This window comes from Diaphorina citri, unplaced genomic scaffold (genome assembly GCF_000475195.1).
Source record: "Diaphorina citri unplaced genomic scaffold, Diaci psyllid genome assembly version 1.1 scaffold7, whole genome shotgun sequence".
Taxonomy (NCBI): Eukaryota; Metazoa; Arthropoda; class Insecta; order Hemiptera; family Psyllidae; genus Diaphorina; species Diaphorina citri.
In genome coordinates this window covers 162,058-183,230 of record NW_007377446.1, presented here as the reverse complement: position 1 = coordinate 183,230, position 21,173 = coordinate 162,058, and the positions used below count along the sequence as shown (strand labels likewise).

Genomic DNA, 21,173 nt, shown 5'->3' with positions numbered 1-21,173 from the left:
ATGTTTTGTTTTTCTGTTTAGCATATTAGCATTAAAATATATCTACCATATTTTTATTTACAAATTTTTACAAACAGGGTATGAAAAGTGTACGACCATAGTAGAAATCAAATAATGAAAAAAATATAAATGTTTAGAAAAAATATATTTACCACTACCTACTTATCAACATTTTTTATTTTCTGTTAGGTAGGTAACAACTTAATTTTCATTTTTCAAGGCCGCGGTCTATCAGACGGAATGCTCGAGTCTGGAAAAAGCTCGAGACCCAAGTCTGATCACGTCATTTTTTCCCCATGTACCTTGGAACCGCTTTCGCATTATTTCAAGGCACATTTACATCCATGCCTCTCCAAAAACGAAAAAGTTCGGTCAGAAAATTTTCGGGCAGGATTCGAACCCAGCACCTCCAGGTTGAGAGGCAGTGCTCTTGACCACTCAGCCACAGAGTTGGGCAGATCGGCATACTAGGTATGGATTTATAGCTTCTCCCTTGGTACGACCATAGTAGAAATCAAATAATGAAAAAAATATAAATGTTTAGAAAAAATATATTTACCACTACCTACTTATCAACATTTTTTTATTTTCTGGTAGGTAACAACTTAATTTTCATTTTTCAAGGCCGCGGTCTATCAGACGGAATGTGTGTGGCGGAAAAAGCTCGAGACCCAAGTCTGATCACGTCATTTTTTCCCCCATGTACCTTGGAACCGCTTTCGCATTATTTCAAGGCACATTTACATCCATGCCTCTCCAAGAACGAAAAAGTTCGGTCAGGATTCGAACCTAGCACCTCCAGGTTGAGAGTCAGTGCTCTTGACCACTCAGCCACAGAGGTGGGCAGATCGGCATACTAGGTATGGATTTATAGCTTCTCCCTTGGGAAATCTCATCACACGTCACTGGGCCTAGTTAATCTTCTCTAACAGAGCCTCCCTGCGGGCACTGGCCTGAATGAGGGCCCGGATGAGATTCTTTACCTCTCCCGGTGAGAATTCTTGGGCTAGAGGCCCGCGGCCACAATTCCAGGAATCTTCTATGTCCCGGGGAGAGGTGGAGTTGAAGATTTTGATCAGCTCCAGGAATTTGTTCCAGTTCTTGACGAACTTGGCGAGTTTGGTTTTCTGCACCTCTTCCTGTGAACAGAAGAAATGTGAAAAAGTTGGGTAACTTTTAAAGATATACACTGCCACTATTAATAATGAACAAAAAAAAAAAAAAAAAAAAAACCTAAAATCAATAGCGAAAAATGATAACAAATAAAACGCTCAGAAATCTAGCCGCCGCAGTCGATTGAGGGCAAGGTTAGCAAATGTGGATCAAGTGGTCTATTACCTCCAACATCATTTCAGCCAAGTCGACCTTCAATACGAAAAAAAAAAAAAAAAAAAAAAAAAAAACCTAAAATCAATAGCGAAAAATGATAACAAATAAAACGCTCAGAAATCTTGCCGTTGCAGTCGATTGAGGGCAAGGTTAGCAAATGTGGATCAAGTGGTCTATTACCTCCAACATCATTTCAGCCAAGTCGAGCTTCAATACGTCCTAATAGGCTGTTAATTTTAACGTGTTTCCACAATACCCCAGTTAGTCCGTATCACAGTGTTTTCAAAATTTCCTGTAAACCAATCGTGAAGACCAACAGTTGTACGTTGGAAAGAAATTCAGCTCACAACAAAGGAGAGAGAAAACGAAGAGAGCCAAAAATTTGAGCTTCGAAAAAACGAAGAGGGCCGAAAATTTGAGCTTCGAATGGGGATTCAGCTAGAAGGAGAACAAGAAGTGAAAAAGATTAAAATTGAGAAATCCCTGGAGTAAGCAATGTGTTGGGGTGACTGCTTCCTCTGCTGTCTCTCCCTGCAATCGGGAGCTGCGTTGGTCTCTACCTTCGGTCTGACAGCCGGGGTGCTGGGCTTCCTATTGGTTCCCTTCGTTCCATTTTCGGCCGCCAATGAGAATTTCTCCCGCATTATGTTCTACATGTTTCTCCTGGCATTTTCTCACGGTCTGGCACTCCTGGGGACAATGATTGAGTCCCGGAAAACCCTCGGTTTTGGCATCGTGCTGGTTTTTCTGGCGTTTCTCTTGTGGACGTTCCTTACGATTCCGTCGTTCCTGGAAGCCCCCGGGGTCTCAGGTATGTCTTACAATTTTCCTGGACTTATAGTTGAAAATGAAAATGTCAGAAGAAAATGTTCCTCCTCAGTCGAAACCTCCTCAGTCGAAACAAACAAACGAAACCTCAGTCGAAACGAAACTGAGGAGGATTCAGCTCTATGTTTAATGTGCTTGCGAATGAATGGTAATTATGCAGAAGTCACGTCCGTGGAAAAAAAAGCTCCTTTTTGTATTTAACCTAACCCTATAAGAACACTAATCACTGCTCTAATTGTGAAAAATCCTTCTTGCGTTTGACCTAACCCTATAATAACACTGGTCACTGCTCGTTTGTGCCAGTTTCTTTGGTAGCAATATTCCACGGACGTGACTTCTGCACAAGTAGGTACCTTATTAATAAATAAATAAATAAATAAAAATAAAAAATCTAACGCATCACCGTTAGTAGAGCTAAATCCCCGGTGAGGTTGAGTATTTCGTATGAAAGTTGAAGTTATAGGTACCTATGATGTGATTTTTTGGTAATTTGCAACGGGGTAAAAGTAAGTGTTATTTGTTCATGCCCATAAAATCATATGTGTTTATCTGATCGGCTTCCGGCCGCTGGCAAAGTTCCGGGGTCTCAGGTATGTCTTACAATTTTCCTGGACTTATAGTTGAAAATGAAAATGTCAGAAGAAAATGTTCCTCCTCAGTCGAAACAAACTTCAGCTATTCAGCTGAAGTTTTAGATGAGGAGGATTCAGCTCTATGTTTAATGTGCTTGCGAATGAATTGTTATTAATGGTAATTATGCAGAAGTCACGTCCGTGGAAAAGAAAAGCTCCTTTTTGTATTTAACCTAACCCTATAATTAACCTAACCCTATAATAACACTGCTCCAATTGTGGAAACTCCTTCTTGCATTTAACCTAACCCTATAATAACACTGGTCACTGCTCGTTTGTGCCAGTTCCTTTGGTAGCAATATTCCACGGACGTGACTTCTGCACAAGTAGGTACCTTATTAATAAATAAATAAATAAAAAACAACACATCACCGTTAGTATAGCTAAATCCCCGGTGAGGTTGAGTATTTCGTATGAAAGTTGAGGGCCTTCTGTACGCGTGTATGTTTCTGTGCGATGTAGCTTTACTGTTATTGTATTGGGCTACTATGTACTGTGGTAAAACTCCCGAGAATGATGAGAGTGATGAGGAGCTGGGAGTGCCATGTTGTTGTGCACAGAGAGAGGGACAGCCATGTTGTTGTGCACAGAGAGAGAGGTTTGAACGTGACAAGGAACAGCCATGTTGTTGTGCACAGAGAGAGAGGTTTGAACGTGACAAGGAACAGCCATGTTGTTGTGCACAGGGAGAGGTTTGAACGTGACAAGGAACAGCCATGTTGTTGTGCACAGAGAGAGGTTTGAATGTGACAAGGCACAGCCATGTTGTTGTGCACAGAGAGAGGTTTGAACGTGACAAAAAGTACATTTGAAATATATGTTTTTACAACGTGAATTTGTGAAAGAGCTGTTTATTTATACCGGTAGTTGAGATAATAATAAATACAGTAGAACCTAGATTATTTCAACTAATTGGGACCGAGGGTAGTTGAAATAATCGAAAGTTGAAATAATTGAAATTGAAATTCCGTATAAAACAATGAAAAAGGGGCAAATTTGGATACAAAAGAACAAAATGGACAATAAATACCCTACTTTGAACTGATTTTGGGGTTGAAATAATCTAAGTACCTTTTGGTTTTTGTCGTCGACCTTTCAATCAGCTTTAGAGTGATTGCTTTGAGGCCAAGTGGTTTTGGCTAAACAAAATTTGCCGAGTGGATGCCCTTCGCACTCAACCTTCGCTATTGATCAAGCATAAGGAAATTTGGACTTTTCCCTGTTTATAGTCCCCTAGCTAGACGCTGATCTACTCTCTGTTTATAGTCTCTCAGCCAGACTGCGTGACTAATATTAGAATACAAACAGGGTATACTCACAGGCATCAACATGTTGACGTGATTCTGAATCATACCGAATAGGAGCAAGGCTTGTAGGACGTGACTCGTAATGTCTGACGTGCTCACGAGACATGCTATCACTTCTTTGATCACGTAACTACCTACGTGACTAATATTAGAATATAAACAGGGGATACTCACAGGCATCAACATGGTGACGTGATTCTGAATCATATCGAATAGGAGGAGCAAGGCTTGTGAGACGTGACTCGTAATATCAGACGTGTTCACGAGACATGCTATCACTTCTTTGATTAGAGACGTGACCAGAGATCCCATACTTCGGCAGTAGATGTGACGGGGGAGGATGTTTTCCCAGGCGGTGCGTAGGAAGGACAGTTGGGACAGGGCTGCCCGCAGTTGTTTCTCCACGTTCGGGTCCAGACTGAGCTGGGTCGAGATGGAGTCTAGACCTGGTGAGACAAAGAGAAAAAAAGGAAATTAAATAAGAGAGATAAATTAATTCACACACTGATCGCTCTATTGCCATAGCCCCAACACCTAGAAAGCTGAAATTTGCTAGGGGTATCCCTAATGTGGTCTAGGTAGGAAATATCCCTAAAAGCAAGATAAATTCACTCACTCATTCACACACTAATCACTCTATCACTAGAATCTCAACACCTAGAAAGCTGAAATTTGGTAGGAATATTCCCAATATTGTCTAGACTCTAGAATTCTAGATGTACAATGTGAGAGGATATTGCCGAAAACCAAACCGATCTCGAGTTATGATCAATTTACCGTGGCGAAGTTCGGGCAAACTGCTACTTCAATATGAATAAGAAGTAGAAGAAAAAGGGAGTAAAAACTACATCAGGCAGTTTGAGTTTTTTTTTTTTTTTTTTTTTTTTTTTTTTTAAAGGGGAGTAGAGTATCTATCTATCTATCTATCTATCTATCTATCTATATATATTCTTTGCTTTCTTTATGTACAAGATATATCGATTAATGGAGCAGTTGCAAATGGGTAAAAATTATAAATAAATGGTCGATTCCTATGTAAAAAGTTGGGAAAAATCCAAATCTGAGGTCAAAACTCCGAAAAAATAACTGTAAAAGGTCGAAAATTCAATTTTTATTTTCCGTTCTAATGAAAGAGTTCAAATATGTGTGACGTCAGACTCTACGCAGTTGTTTTTTTCGTCCGTTAGGTAGCGCCACTATGCAAGCACGCTAGCGGAGGAGCAGAAAGAACTGCGCAGAAACGTATGCGCACAAACACTTTATTGCGTTGTCTGCGAGGGAGCTTTGCTTCATCGCCTACGGGAGCGTATGCCGTGACGTCAAAGTTCACGATTTACCGGCATTTTTTTAATCGATTCATCTCGGGATCTAGGAGTCGTAAGAAAAGAAAAATTCCGTTGGTCCTCATTTTTCCTGCTCTATGACTTTGAAACATCACCCAAGTAAGCGCAACTGATCTATTAACAAAAGATTCACACATACCAGACTGTTTGACGTACTGTTTGAGCAGGGCCCGCTGAACATCGAGCTGTCTATTGAGCGTTTCTTTGGACAAGTTCCTCAGCATAACGACCAGGTCTACAAATATCAGATCGTACTTGACACTGGGCGATTCGGATCGGCTGGATTTGGACAGCTGTTCCCGATACGTGTCACTGAGCGTGCACAGGTGATGTGCGATATACATGCAGTTGTTGTGCAGAAGAGCTGCGAATGAGGAAACACAGGTGTAGTGGTTAACGCGTTGGATTTCGGATCTGGAGATTGGTGGTTCGAGTCTAAGACAAGTCAACACAGTTAAATTTTCTTCACATGAGCAAACACATGGTATTAACTATGAAAAGATCCAGGCAGATCCACTCTCATTAAAGTTTATTTGCCAAACTAGTTACATTGGAGGGTAGCGCGTCTACCTTGTAAGCGCCAGATCTCGGGTTCGATTCCTGACGGGGTCGAAGTTTTTCGGCTTCGGGCTTGGTTTATTTTCCCTTTATTTCCATGCATGGTTCACACCAGCAAAAACGGGGCTTGTCAAAATGGACTTCAACTTTCTAATTTTTAGACTTATTTGAGGATGATGAAGAAACTATTGAAAGTAATTTAATCTTTTTTTTTCTATTGAGAGGTCCCTTTTTCCAACATAAATATAATTATAAGTAGTGCTTTATTTAGACTGTCAGCTTAGAACAAGTTGTTCCATTATACCAACAGTGCGGCCTTTCTCGGTAGATTAGGGATGATGTCATGGGTGTTGAGTATTTGCTGCCACTTTTTTCCTTGTCCCTCGTTACGCAGTCTTTGGTAATGTAATTTAAATGAGGGTGTTCCCACTACACACGACACGATTTTTTCCGAACGACACAAACTGACCTTTCCCCTCAAATACTTGTTATCCGCTCCCGACTTTTCGGAATTCAAATTCATCACCGCTTGTCCGAAGTTATTATCTGCTGTCGACTTCTCAGAAGTCTTATCTTGCTGGAAAGTATTGTCATCTACTGAAGAATTCTCGACATTTCCGTTACCTGCCAAAGCAATCCGCTTTCTCTTCTTGCAACTCCTTCGGACTTTGTTCTTCTCGGCTTTACCCGAGGTTTCGACCACACCATTGAGATTCTTCCTCATCCGATTGACCATGTATTTCTTGAGCACTTCGTTCGGTTGTTCTCCGAGGGTTGTTTGGGATGTTGGGGTCGGTGTAGCGTCGTCTGCTTGAGTGGAAGAGATAAACATGGCGAACTCGTTGAGTAGTTGTTCGAGCTCTTGCATTTGGTCTTTGTGTTTTGAGAGGAACCTGATGGGTTTGTTCTTGTACGTATCGGGCAGTTTAGTAGAAGTGTCAGGAGGGACGGTCGTTTTGTCTTCATCCAGAAACGGGTTGACGTCTGAAAAATTTAGTAGACCTTCAGAATGTGACGTTATTTTAGAATTTTAGCAGGCCGTACCTAAGGGGGGGGGGTTTCTTGAGCTTCATTTCTCTCCACTGTAGGCTAGACTCCGAAAATTTGGAGCACCCCCCCCCCCCCCCCCCAACAAACCAGTCCCCGGCCGGCGGGCAAGGGTGAATATTTTTTTCGCGGATTTCGCGATTATGTTCGCGGATTTGGTGATTTTTTTCGCGGATTTCGCGATTATGTTCGCGGATTTGGTGATTTTTTTCGCGGATTTCGCGATTATGTTCGCGGATTTGGTGATTTTTTTCGCGGATTTCGCGATTATGTTCGCGGATTTGGTGATTTTTTTCGCGGATTTCGCGATTATGTTCGCGGATTTCGTGATTATGTTCGCGGATTTCGCGATTATGTTCGCGGATTTGGCGATTTTGTTCGCGGATTTGGCGATTATGGACGCGGATTTGGCGATTTTGTTCGCGGATTTGGCAATTATGTTCGCGGATTCGCGTCCCGAATGGACATTTTGGATATTTGGCAAGCCTATATATAAATTTATAAAGTCGTGTCGTGTTTTACGAAGAGATTTGAACTCTGCCAAATTGAATGCCACACTTTGCATGGGAAAGTCAGGCCCGAAACACAAAGAAAGTTTGTGATGCTGCTAAACATCTCAAGTATGACTAGTTGACTACCAGAAACTTTTTAGCACGTTTTAATGCGGTTAAATTAATACGACTATATTTTACTGTCATAGTTACCACATGAATGTACGAGTAGGGTGTGTACTATAAAGAAGCTCTATTCAATTTCACAGGCTCTTACTGTTTCGGTCTCCGATGTGGTGAGTCCCACTGGATGGTACCTCGTACGTGGTCCACCCTCGAACCTTTAGATGAGGAAATGATATTTGATTTACTGAGTGGGGCCAACATGGAGCAAAAATCCTCCAGGATGGATGAACAATTCAAGGCGAATTTCAACAAGACAGACCCGCTTGCAGCTTTGCTGACCTCTACCGAAGAACTTGGCACTACGACCAAAGGTAACTGGGAGGCGGGGCGTCGGTTCGATGCCAGAGTGAGGCAAAATCCTTACTGAACCGCATTCGCTTATTTAAAGTACACGATCATGCACACTAATGTGTCGCTCCAAGTTGAGGAGACCTATACTAAAAGAGTTATAAATATATGTAGATGAACTGTATTTTTTAGACCTCCTAGCTCCTTGTTTATATTCAAGGCAAAAAAATGCCTTTAATATACTTATTGACTTAAAATTTGATTTAATTAGCCTTTGATCCAGGCCCGTGACCAGGATTTTGTTGAGGGGGGGGGGGGGGGCCTCCAATTTTCCGCTGTTCCGATCTGGGGGTGCTCCAAATTTTCGGAGTCTAGCCTACAGTGGAGAGAAATGAAGCTCAAGAAACCCCCCCCCCTTAGGTACGGCCTGCTAAAATTCTAAAATAACGTCACATTCTGAAGGTCTACTAAATTTTTCAGACGTCAACCCGTTTTTGGATAAAGACAAAGCGACCGTCCCTCCTGACACATCTACTAAACTGCCCGATACGTACAAGAACAAACCCATCAGGTTCCTCTCAAAACACAAAGACCAAATGCAAGAGCTCGAACAACTACTCAACGAGTTCGCCATGTTTATCTCTTCCACTCAAGCAGACGACGCTACACCGACCCCAACATCCCAAACAACCCTCGGAGAACAACCGAACGAAGTGCTCAAGAAATACATGGTCAATCGGATGAGGAAGAATCTCAATGGTGTGGTCGAAACCTCGGGTAAAGCCGAGAAGAACAAAGTCCGAAGGAGTTGCAAGAAGAGAAAGCGGAACGTTTTGGCAGGTGACGGAAATGTCGAGAATTCTTCAGTAGATGACAATACTTTCCAGCAAGATAAGACGTCTGAGAAGTCGACAGCAGATAATAACTTCGGACAAGCGGTGATGAATTTGAATTCCGAAAAGTCGGGAGCGGATAACAAGTATTTGAAGGAAACTGTGTTGAATGAAAATTTCGAACAGATGCCCGTGGATGTCAATAATTCCCAGCAAGAGATAATGGATAGGAATTCTGAGAGATCGACTGTGGATGACAATCATTCCAAGAATTCTCTGACAAACAGAGAAGAGATAATTTTCCAAGACAAGCAGGGCATATTCATGCCTCAATCCAACTTCAAACAAGCTTCAAAAAACTCACAATATCCAGCTTTCATGTCCAAAACCAACTGGAAGTACGCTTGGCGAAACTCGCGTCGACAGCAGATAATAACTTCGGACAAGCGGTGATGAATTTGAATTCCGAAAAGTCGGGAGCGGATAACAAGTATTTGAAGGAAACTATGTTGAATGAAAATTCCGAACAGATGGCCGTGGATGTCAATAATTCCCAGCAAGAGATGATGGATAGGAATTCTGAGAGATCAACTGTGGATGACAATCATTCCAAGAATTCTCTGACAAACGGAGAAGAGATAATTTTCCAAGACAAGCAGGGCATATTCATACCTCAATCCAACTTGAAACAAGCTTCAAAAAACTCACAATATCCAGCTTTCATGCCTAAAACCAACTGGAAGTACGCTTGGCGAAACTCGAGAAATCCCTCACTGAAAGATCAACTGATCGGTTTGATTCGTCAAATGTTGACCAGCTCCCAAACAAAAAGAAAGTCAAGTTCTGTCGAACAATTGATAGAAAACCGGTCGATTTCAAATGTCAGTATTGCGGAGACAGGTGAGAATTTTGAAACTCCCGTGACAGAAAACGCAAAGTCTGCGGTCTATGTGGAGGCAAAGCTGATTCGAAATCCCAAAGATGGCTTCAATATTCCTAAACTAGATACGAACTCTGAAACCTCCGCAGGAATTTTCACGACAAGACTTCTCACGAATCCTGGAGTCCCTGAGAAAATTCTCACAAATTCTGAAGCTTCTACAAGATTTCTCACGAATCCTGAAGCTTCCGTGAGAATTCCAACAAATCCTAAAGACCCTGTGAAAAGAGAGACAATTTCCCACAATTTGGAGGCCAAGGGACCTTCTGTCATTCAACACGAGACTAAATCGTCCATTCGCAAACGCCGCAATGCAATCAACGTTGTCCCCGTGCCAATGTTCGTCAATGTTCGAACCCTAGCCGGGACCACCAACAATGCGTTCATTAACCTGGTGTCGGATGTGTCCAAATTTCTGGGCCTTCTGTACGCGTGTATGTTTCTGTGCGATGTAGCTTTACTGTTATTGTATTGGGCTACTATGTACTGTGGTAAAACTCCCGAGGATAATGAGAGTGATGAGGAGCTGGGAGTGCCATGTTGTTGTGCACAGAGAGAGGAACAGCCATGTTGTTGTGCACAGAGAGAGAGGTTTGAACGTGACAAGGAACAGCCATGTTGTTGTGCACAGGGAGAGGTTTGAACGTGACAAGGAACAGCCATGTTGTTGTGCACAGAGAGAGGTTTGAATGTGACAAGGAACAGCCATGTTGTTGTGCACAGAGAGAGGTTTGGATGTGACAAGGAACAGCCATGTTGTTATGCACAGAGAGAGGTTTGAATGTGACAAGGAACAGCCATGTTGTTGTGCACAGAGAGAGGTTTGAATGTGACAAAAAGTACATTTGAAATATATGTTTTTACAACGTGAATTTGTGAAAGAGCTGTTTATTTATACCGGTAGTTGAGATAATAATAAATACAGTAGAACCTAGATTATTTCAACTAATTGGGACCGAGGGTAGTTGAAATAATCGAAAGTTGAAATAATTGAAATTGAAATTCCGTATAAAACAATGAAAAAGGGGCAAATTTGGATACAAAAGAACAAAATGGACAATAAATACCCTACTTTGAACTGATTTTGGGGTTGAAATAATCTAAGTACCTTTTGGTTTTTGTCGTCGACCTTTCAATCAGCTTTAGAGTGATTGCTTTGAGGCCAAGTGGTTTTGGCTAAACAAAATTTGCCGAGTGGATGCCCTTCGCACTCAACCTTCGCTATTGATCAAGCATAAGGAAATTTGGACTTTTCCCTGTTTATAGTCCCCTAGCTAGACGCTGATCTACTCTCTATTTATAGTCTCTCCGCCAGACTGCGTGACTAATATAGTAATATTAGAATACAAACAGGGTATACTCACAGGCATCAACATGTGCACTCAACCTTCGCTATTGATCAAGCATAAGGAAATTTGGACTTTTCCCTGTTTATAGTCCCCTAGCTAGACGCTGATCTACTCTCTGTTTATAGTCTCTCAGCCAGACTGCGTGACTAATATTAGAATACAAACAGGGTATACTCACAGGCATCAACATGTTGACGTGATTCTGAATCATACCGAATAGGAGCAAGGCTTGTAGGACGTGACTCGTAATGTCTGACGTGCTCACGAGACATGCTATCACTTCTTTGATCACGTAACTACCTACGTGACTAATATTAGAATATAAACAGGGGATACTCACAGGCATCAACATGGTGACGTGATTCTGAATCATATCGAATAGGAGGAGCAAGGCTTGTGAGACGTGACTCGTAATATCAGACGTGTTCACGAGACATGCTATCACTTCTTTGATTAGAGACGTGACCAGAGATCCCATACTTCGGCAGTAGATGTGACGGGGGAGGATGTTTTCCCAGGCGGTGCGTAGGAAGGACAGTTGGGACAGGGCTGCCCGCAGTTGTTTCTCCACGTTCGGGTCCAGACTGAGCTGGGTCGAGATGGAGTCTAGACCTGGTGAGACAAAGAGAAAAAAAGGAAAATCCGCGAACAAAATCGCCAAATCCGCGAACATAATCGCGAAATCCGCGAACAAAATAACCAAATCCGCGAACATAATCGCCAAATCCGCGAACATAATCGCCAAATCCGCGAATTTCGCGATTATGTTCGCGGATTTCGCGATTATGTTCGCGGATATTGCGATTATGCTCGCGGATTTCGCGATTATGTTCGCAGATTTCGCGATTATGTTCGCGGATTTCGCGATTATGTTCGCGGATTTCGCGATATTATGTTCGCGGATTTCGCGATTTTGTTTGCGGATTTCGCGATTATGTTCGCGGATTTCGCGATTATGTTCGCGGATAAAGGAAATTAAATAAGAGAGATAAATTAATTCACACACTGATCGCTCTATTGCCATAGCCCCAACACCTAGAAAGCTGAAATTTGCTAAGGGTATCGCTAATGTGGTCTAGGTAGGAAATATTCCTAAAAGCAAGATAAATTCACTCACTCATTCACACACTAATCGCTCTATCACTAGAATCCCAACACCTAGAAAGCTGAAATTTCGTAGGAATATTCCTAATATTGTCTAGGCTCTAGATGTACAATGTGAGAGGATTTTGCCAAAAACCAAACCGACCTCGAGTTATGATCAATTTTCCGTGGCGAAGCATGGGTAACCTGCTGATTAGGTTCAATACGAATATTTACGTTTTAGTAGAGTAAAAATCCAAGAGTTAAACTTATACCGAGTTGAAACTCACTTTGTGGCACCGGGCCATGAATCCAACAAAATGGAGCAGTTGCAAATAGTTAAGTTGAATGAAATACGATGTTGAATGCACTATTTACCCATCTGATTTTTTTTTTTTTTTTACATTTATTGAAGGAGTTTTAAAAATAACGTCTTACCTCACCTATAAGATTGCTTAATCCAACAAGATTCAAAACTTTAACCTTAAACCGTGGCCCTGGGTATCATAGAAATGATTAACACATACCAGACTGTTTGACGTATTGTTTGAGCAGGGCCCGCTGTATTCACACATACCAGACTGTTTGACGTACTGTTTGAGCAGGGCCCGCTGAACATCGAGCTGTCTATTGAGCGTTTCTTTGGACAAGTTCCTCAGCATAACGACCAGGTCTACAAATATCAGATCGTACTTGACACTGGGCGATTCGGATCGGCTGGATTTGGACAGCTGTTCCCGATACGTGTCACTGAGCGTGCACAGGTGATGTGCGATATACATGCAGTTGTTGTGCAGGAGAGCTGCGAATGAGGAAACACAGGTGTAGTGGTTAACGCGTTGGATTTCGGATCTGGAGGTTGGTGGTTCGAGTCTAAGACAAGTCAACACAGTTAAATTTCCTTCAAATGAGCAAACACATGGTATTAACTATGAAAAGATCCAGACAGATCCACTCTTATTAAAGTTTATTTGCCAAACTAGTTACATTGGAGGGTAGCGCGTCTACCTTGTAAGCGCCAGATCTCGGGTTCGATTCCTGACGGGGTCGAAGTTTTTCGGCTTCGGGCTTGGAGTTCGCGGTGCACTCAGCCTCATGAGGATAATTAAGCAGCTAACTTAATCGAGTAGCGACCAGTGGCGGCATTACCATTGTAAAAAGATTGATGATACGAATAGATGAGAATTAATAGTAAAGGAGGCGTTTGGTAAGTAATGCTGTGATATCCACTAAAGTTGTGAAGAAACTTACGACAAAGAATTCATAATTTGATTTTTGATTTCATACTCACCACTGGCTTCGGGAGTACTGTCCAGGAGTTTCTGATGGTACAGGGGCATGACGTTACAATACATAATGAATATATTGAGCATCGTGTGACATAACTTGTTACACATCGTGTCCTGCTCAGTACACAGGTCTGGATCTAATACTTACCACTGGCTTCGGGAGTACTGTCCAGGAGTTTCTGATGGTACAGGGGCATGACGTTACAATACATAATGAATATATTGAGCATCGTGTGACATAACTTGTTACACATCGTGTCCTGCTCAGTACACAGGTCTGGATCTAATACTTACCACTGGCTTCGGGAGTACTGTCCAGGAGTTTCTGATGGTACAGGGGCATGACGTTACAATACATAATGAATATATTGAGCATGGTGTGGCATAACTTGTTACACACCGTGTCCTGCTCAGTACACAGGTCTGGATCTAATACTTACCACTGGCTTCGGGAGTACTGTCCAGGAGTTTCTGATGGTACAGGGGCATCACGTCACAATACATAATGAATATATTGAGCATCGTGTGGCATAACTTGTTACACACCGTGTCCTGCTCAGTACACAGGTCTGGATCTAATACTTACCACTGGCTTCGGGAGTACTGTCCAGGAGTTTCTGATGGTACAGGGGCATGACGTTACAATACATAATGAATATATTGAGCATCGTGTGACATAACTTGTTACACATCGTGTCCTGCTCAGTACACAGGTCTGGATCTAATACTTACCACTGGCTTCGGGAGTACTGTCCAGGAGTTTCTGATGGTACAGGGGCATCACGTCACAATACATAATGAATATATTGAGCATGGTGTGGCATAACTTGTTACACACCGTGTCCTGCTCAGTACACAGGTCTGCTAGTAAGGCCTGTGTGAGGTCTAACAACTCCAGAGTTGATTCACTGAAAGGAATTGAAAAAGGGTTTTATTTACATAGTTAATTATTACTCATGTTAGTTGCGTACATCCGATTTTTAGCTAAATTAATGAATAGGAATTGTTTATTTATTATTATTTTTTATTTAGGTATTTATTGAAAAGGATTGATTGTTTTAATCTGTAATGGTAAGCCCCTGTCCAAGAGGTAACAGAAGAGCGTAGACTACAATCTTTTTCCAAATTCAATACATAGGCTAGGAAGTAGGAAGTATTTGACTAGTGAAAGTGAGAACAAGGGTACACTTACTCGCTGATTTTAATACCTCGCCTATGTAGCTCATTTTGGAGGATACTCAGGGGCAAAACCTAGATAAATGAGAAAGCACAAGACTACAAGAGCTAGAGAAACAAAAGAAAGATCAAAAAGTTTATCAATAAAAGAACAGCAACCTGCAACAGTCAGATTTCAGAATCAGATTGGCAATTTTTGAGACAGAAACGGTTTTTTGATTTTTGAATTTCTCCCGCTGAGTCCCGCTCTTGATTTTGCAGCCCGTTTTTAGGAAAAGACGCCATTTTTATTCATTTGCAAACTGTATTTTAGATGTAAATGGGAGAATCCTTGGATTTTTTTTTTCCTTTTCCAGTTTTGGTTTTCTGTCTGATATGGCAGAATGGCAGATATTGATTGTTTGTTGGAGGGTGCTGAAAACAGGGGCCCTATCGTCCCGAAATGCAAGTGGGAACGGGGACAGGATAGGAGAAAGCCAGCCGTTCCGAGAACGAACCGGACAAAGTTCGCCCTGGGAATCGAATTCGCGACCTAGCGCTTACAACGTGTTCATAGAATCAATGGTTAAATCTCACCTAACAAAACACTTGGGAAACTGGAACAGGTTGGCACAGATGGAATTATTCACTTGTCCTTCATCTTGCATTGCCTCGGCTATTTTCCTGTTCAGTGTAGCGTTCATCAATTCTGAAACATCCTGGAATAAGAGAAAAATCCGGAATTCCAAGTGGCTGCTGCGAGCTACGTTGAAAAACTAAAATTCCGACAAAAAATGGCGAGGCGACAGTTTTTTTCTTTTCATGGCGATGTTGATGTCGAAAAAAGTTGTCCTGACATTGCCCCCCCCCCAAAAAAAAAGACTTCCGATCCGAATGTTGGTATTTCGAGTTCAAATCAAGTGATAGGCTTCAGCACATCATTCAGCAAAGAGTTACTGAAGTCATGAAATTTATCGAAGTTTAAGTATAAATAATATAACTTGGGAGCAAATCTTTTGCCCTTTAGGAAGGAAAAAAAAAAAAAAAAAAAAAAGACTTCCGATCCTAAGGTTGGTAGTTTGAGTTCAAATCAAGTGATAGGCTTCAGCACATCATTCAGCAAAGAGTTACTGAAGTCATGGAATTTATCGAAGTTTAAGTATAATTAATACAACTTGAGAGCAAATCTTTTGGCCTTAGGAAGGATACCTTCGTATAACATATTTCTTTGTTACAAATAAAGAGTAAAACATTACAATTTCATCACAATTTGTGTCAAGCATTTTGCTTAACACGATTAAGTAATTAAATAAAAATAAATAATAAATGTAGTTTGTGTTATTATATCACAACTTTGGTGCTTATATCACAACAACACGATTAAGGTATAACATATTTCTTTGTTACAAATAAAGAGTAAAACATTACAATTTCATCACAATTTGTGTCAAGCATTTTGCTTAACACGATTAAATAAAATCCCTTTATAATCCTAGGCCTGGTCCAACACAAGTACTCACCCTGGGTTCCACTTGTTTCATAACCTGCAAGGATTTCTTCATGATAGTCCGTGCCTGGTCCAAGTACATGGTACACTTCTTATTGATTACCATACAGGACATGTTCTCTTTCCTGTAGTCACAAAACGGCGACGATTGGTGGTCCAACCCTAGGAAACCTGAAGAGAAATAAATAAAACGGCGATGACGTTGGTGGTCCAACCCCAGGAAACCTGAAAAAAAAAAAAAAAAACGGGGAGGTATTTTTTTTTTTTTTTTTTTTTTTTAAGCCAGCCTAGTTAGCTTGGAGGGTAGAACGCCTGTACAGGTCTGTCAGTAGGGCCTGCGTGAGATCTAACAGCTCCAGAGCTGATTAACTGAAAGGAAGATAAAAGGGGTGATAGCCATAGTTGGCTTGGAGGGTAGCACACCTGCCTTGTGAATGCTAAGTCGCGGGTTTGATTCCCACCTGCGGCGAACTTTTTTTTTTTTTTTTTTTTTTTTTTAAGCCAGCCTAGTTAGCTTGGAGCGTAGAACGCCTGCCATGCAAGCACATAGGTCTGTCAGTAGGGCCTGCGTGAGATCTAACAGCTCCAGAGCTGATTAACTGAAAGGAATATAAAAGGGGTGATAGCCATAGTTAGCTTGGAGGGTAGCACACCTGCCTTGTGAATGCTAAGTCGCGGGTTTGATTCCCACCTACGGCGAACTTCATCCTAAACAGATAAGGTTTGTTCTCGGACTGGCTGGCTTTCTCCTAGACAGTCTTCTTTCTCTCTTTGATTTCGGAACGATATGACCTTCATTGCTATAGCTCTCTCTATTAAATCTCTTTTAGAACAAGATGTTACATTATGGAAAGAAATAGGTTTGTATTATAACAAGTCAAAAAGGATTGTAACATTAGACCTTGGATTCTTTCTAAGAAGCAATTCATGTCTTGATAGATATTCTAATCTGGATTTCCAAATGTACCTTCTACCTAATTATGGTTGATTAATTTTTTCTTCAATTTTGCGCACGGCATTTCTGGCTTGATTTCCTTTGAAGAAATCGAAGTTTGAGGTTAGGTCTCGGAAACCGCAGCGGTCGCCGTGCGGGAAACGTCAGCGGTTTTGGTGTGTCAGCTCTCATATAAACATGGGTTGTAATACTCAGCGGTTTTTTGGTGTGTCTAGGCCTTTACCCTACTTTTATGATTGTAGGATCTGGAATATAAATAGGTATGTATTATAACAAGTCAAAAAGGATTGTAACATTAGACCTTGGATTCTTTCTAAGAAGCTTAAAAAAAAAAATTTTTTTTTTTTTCGGTCTGAACCCCCAAAAAAAAAAAAAAAAAAAAAAAAAAAAAAAAACCAACAACAACATTGCAAAGCACTAAAAGGTTAATTTCAAAACCTTTTTTTTAAGTTACATTAGGTTAAAGTGTTAGATAATCTCTGAACATGCTAGGAGACAGTTCAGTCATAGTTTTTAAGCATGCTCAGAGGTCCATAAACCCTACAACATGAAACCCAGTATGTACTTTTAAGGCCCGTTCCTACTTGTCGTGAGTTTCATCCGATTTTTTTTTTCCCGAATGTCCTGTAGGCAATGTAATTTAAATGAGGGTGTTCCCACTACACACGACACGATTTTTTCCGAACGACACAAACTGACCTTTCCCCAATGACAAGTGGGAACTGGTCTTTAGTTTGTAAACTGTTAAAAAGGATGACCCTTTCAGGCATGGATCCCAATAATGTTTGCACTTACATGAGAAGCATCAGGGTCCAGATGGAAGTGCAGATACGAGTACAAAGCATTGAACAGCATTATCATGTTTTCAATAATATCACTGGACTCTTGTACCGACCGGCCCTGACCACTAGCATTACCAGGCTCGGACTTGAATTCGACCTGAATATTGACATGGTTCAGCAAATTGACTATGCTCACTGTGGCCTTGCCTGGGAAGGGGAAACAAATATCGGGGTTAGAAATCAGTGGGATTTTTTTTTCTTTTCTTTTCCCAAACAAAGGGGAGACAAACGTTGGGAATTAGAAATTAGTGGAATTTTTTTTTTTTCCCCCAAACAAAGGGGAGACAAACGTTGGGATTTAGAAATTAGTGGATTTTTTTTTTACCACTAGCATTACCAGGCTCGGACTTGAATTCGACCTGAATATTGACATGGTTCAGCAAATTGACTATGCTCACTGTGGCCTTGCCTAAGAAGGGGAAACAAATATTGGGGTTAGAAATCAGTGGGATTTTTTTCCTTCTTTCCCAAACAAAGGGGAGACAAACGTTGGGATTTAGAAATTAGTGGATTTTTTTTCTTTCTTTTCCCAAACAAAGGGGAGACTTGGGGTTTAGAAATTAGTGGAATTTCTTATTATTATTATTTTCAAAGTTATTTTAGGTTGACTTAGATATTTGGATGACGAAATTCTGTTGACAAAAATGTTCACATTAATGCTGAAAAAGAGGAATGGTAGCAGTTTATTTTCGCTTTATTTCCATGCATGGTTCACACCAGCAAAAACGGGGCTTGTCAAAATGGACTTCAACTTTCTAATTTTTAGACTTATTTGAGGATGATGAAGAAACTATTGAAAGTAATTTAATCTTTTTTTTTCTATTAAGAGGTCCCTTTTTCCAACATAAATATAAGTATAAGTAGTGCTTTATTTAGACTGTCAGCTTAGAACAAGTTGTTCCATTATACAAACAGAGTTTAATAGAGCACCTCTTTATTGATATAATTTTGTGTGTTATAAAAATAATAAGAATAATAAAATAATATAAAAGTATACAAAAAAAGAAGAAAAAAAAAACTATGAAAAATAGGAAGAGAGAGATGTTAAAAGACAGCTTCTTCTATGCAAGCTTACCCCTTGTGATAGGCTTCAGCACATCATTCAGCAAAGAGTTACTGAACACACTGATCTCCTGACTCAGTGAATCCATCAAATGCAAACACTGCACATAATGCTTCCTCTGTTCTTGTTGATGTATTTTGATGACGATCTTCTTTGGTTCACTTGTCATCTCGTCTTGAAACACTTCCCACCAGATGATGTTTGACTTGTACTCATCGAGTGTTGAAATGAGAAACTTCTGCTTGAGCAGACACAGCTCGTCTTTCAAGTGAATGTAAATGTCAAGCTGTTTGTAGTTGCCTGAGGAAAATAAGCAGTGTGTTTTGACATCTTTTTTTTTTATTATTAATCAATTTGATATCTTTTCACTTGTGTCAAGAAATATTTCCATCAAATGCAAACACTGCACATAATGCTTCCTCTGTTCTTGTTGATGTATTTTGATGACGATCTTCTTTGGTTCACTTGTCATCTCATCTTGAAACACTTCCCACCAGATGATGTTTGACTTGTACTCATCATAAGAAGACTTTTTTTTTTTTTTTTTTTTTTTTTGTGGGTAAAACAGCCGGAGTTTTTCAATGCATAATACCCCAGTCCTGAAATTTGCTACACTTAAAAGGACAGACAGTAAGGAATATGAGAGCTTACTTGTATCAGCATTTTTAGATTCCAGCAGACTTTCTATCTGATTGATATGCTGGGCAAAGTCCACCATGGAATGCCAGTCCAGTTCTTTCAGCATATCGTGTCCTCTATTGAGCATATCATTTATGTTCAGTAGTCCATTGATTATATCCATTTCAAATTTCAGCTCCTTCAATGCTATGGTCAACTTTTTCAACTCTTCACCTGACTTCTTCACATCTTTTTCAATCTGGTTCTTTCAGCATATCGTGTCCTCTATTGAGCATATCATTTATGTTCAGTAGTCCATTGATTATATCCATTTCAAATTTCAGCTCCTTTAATGCTATGGTCAACTTTTTCAACTCTTCACCTGACTTTTTCACATCTTTTTCAATCTAGAATTAAATGTAGTTTTTAATAACACAAATGTGTACAACACCATAAATCACAAAAGGCTAACTCAAAATAAGCAGATGGGACAGTTCACTCTGATAAGTGTGTCCTTTATTTTTTTAGGTACTGATTCCATGAAAGAAAATACCCGGTTTAGATTTTTTTGTTTGTTTTTGTGTAAAGAAAATCTAGAATACCAAAAGTACCAGGTCATTTGCTGTTCACAACACCATAAATCACAAAAGGCTAACTCAAAATAAGCAGATGGGACAGTTCACTCTGATAAGTGTGTCCTTTATTTTTTTAGGTACTCATTCCATGAAAGAAAATACCCGGTCTAGATTTTGTTTGTTTTTGTGTAAAGAAAATCTAGAATACCAAAAGTACCAGGTTGTTTGCTGTTGTCAACTTTTATTCAAGTCTCTAAGAAAGTTAGATTTCCCAGGACATTTTCTTCTACTATTGTTATCTTAATGATTTACCTGTGTGTTAATCCTTCCATCCACATCAACAATATCTTCCAGTAACTGTTTCTTTTGAATGGACAGTCTGTTGCCTTCTTCAATGCCCAAGATATCAAAATCAATGTAAATAGTTCCCAACATATTGATAACCTCTAATTTGAACGCTGATATTGTTTTCGACAAACTGTTTAGCTTGGAGTTCAAATTGACCATTTCAGCATTTCCTGTAATTAAAAGAATTTTATTGTGAACGTTAAAATAAAGTATAGATTGGAGGAAAACAGTCTTCCCAAGTAGCTACAAGTGTTCCAGTTTCAGAGGATGAATGATAGACAGATGAATTATTAATCTGTAATGGTAAGCCCCTGTCCAAGAGGTAACAGAAGAGCGTAGACTACAATCTTTTTCCAAATTCAATACATAGGCTAGGAAGCAAGTAGGAAGTATTTGACTAGTGAAAGTGAGAACAAGGGTATACTTACTCGCTGATTTTAATACCTCGCCTATGTAGCTCATTTTGGAGGATACTCAGGGGCAAAACCTAGATAAATGAGAAAGCACAAGAGCTAGAGAAACAAAAGAAAGATCAAAAAGATCATCAATAAAAGAACAGCAACCTGCATCAGTCAGATTTCAGAATCAGATTGGCAATTTTTGAGAC

General features: G+C 40.3%; 1 protein-coding gene across 1 annotated transcript; it reads right to left on the bottom strand.

The window, feature by feature from the left end:
- Window positions 1-3: 3 nt before the first annotated feature.
- Window positions 4-21,173, bottom strand: LOC103524976 (centromere/kinetochore protein zw10 homolog). The gene is made up of 18 exons (XM_026820090.1): window positions 20,995-21,173; window positions 20,531-20,736; window positions 19,677-19,902; window positions 19,038-19,325; window positions 18,322-18,371; window positions 17,889-18,059; window positions 16,731-16,764; window positions 16,179-16,336; window positions 15,256-15,377; window positions 14,236-14,411; window positions 12,792-13,016; window positions 11,310-11,743; window positions 7,813-7,876; window positions 6,463-6,981; window positions 5,579-5,803; window positions 4,271-4,542; window positions 869-1,139; window positions 4-479 (listed from the first exon to the last, which is right to left on the bottom strand). Exons 1-17 carry the CDS (start codon window positions 21,026-21,028, stop codon window positions 912-914), a joined length of 3,432 nt encoding a protein of 1,143 aa, XP_026675891.1. The 5' UTR covers window positions 21,029-21,173; the 3' UTR covers window positions 4-479; window positions 869-911.

What these genes read in the sequence shown, in the direction of transcription:
- LOC103524976 (XM_026820090.1), bottom strand. Translation starts at nt 21,028, where the DNA reads ATGAGCTACATAGGCGAGGTATTAAAATCAGCGA. An exon ending in CAGTACTCCCGAAGCCAGTG is followed by an intron (nt 13,017 to 14,235) that starts GTAAGTATTAGA and finishes CCTCATTCGCAG; the next exon opens with CTCTCCTGCACAACAACTGC. An exon ending in CCACATCGGAGACCGAAACA is followed by an intron (nt 6,982 to 7,812) that starts GTAAGAGCCTGT and finishes TAAATTTTTCAG; the next exon opens with ACGTCAACCCGTTTCTGGAT.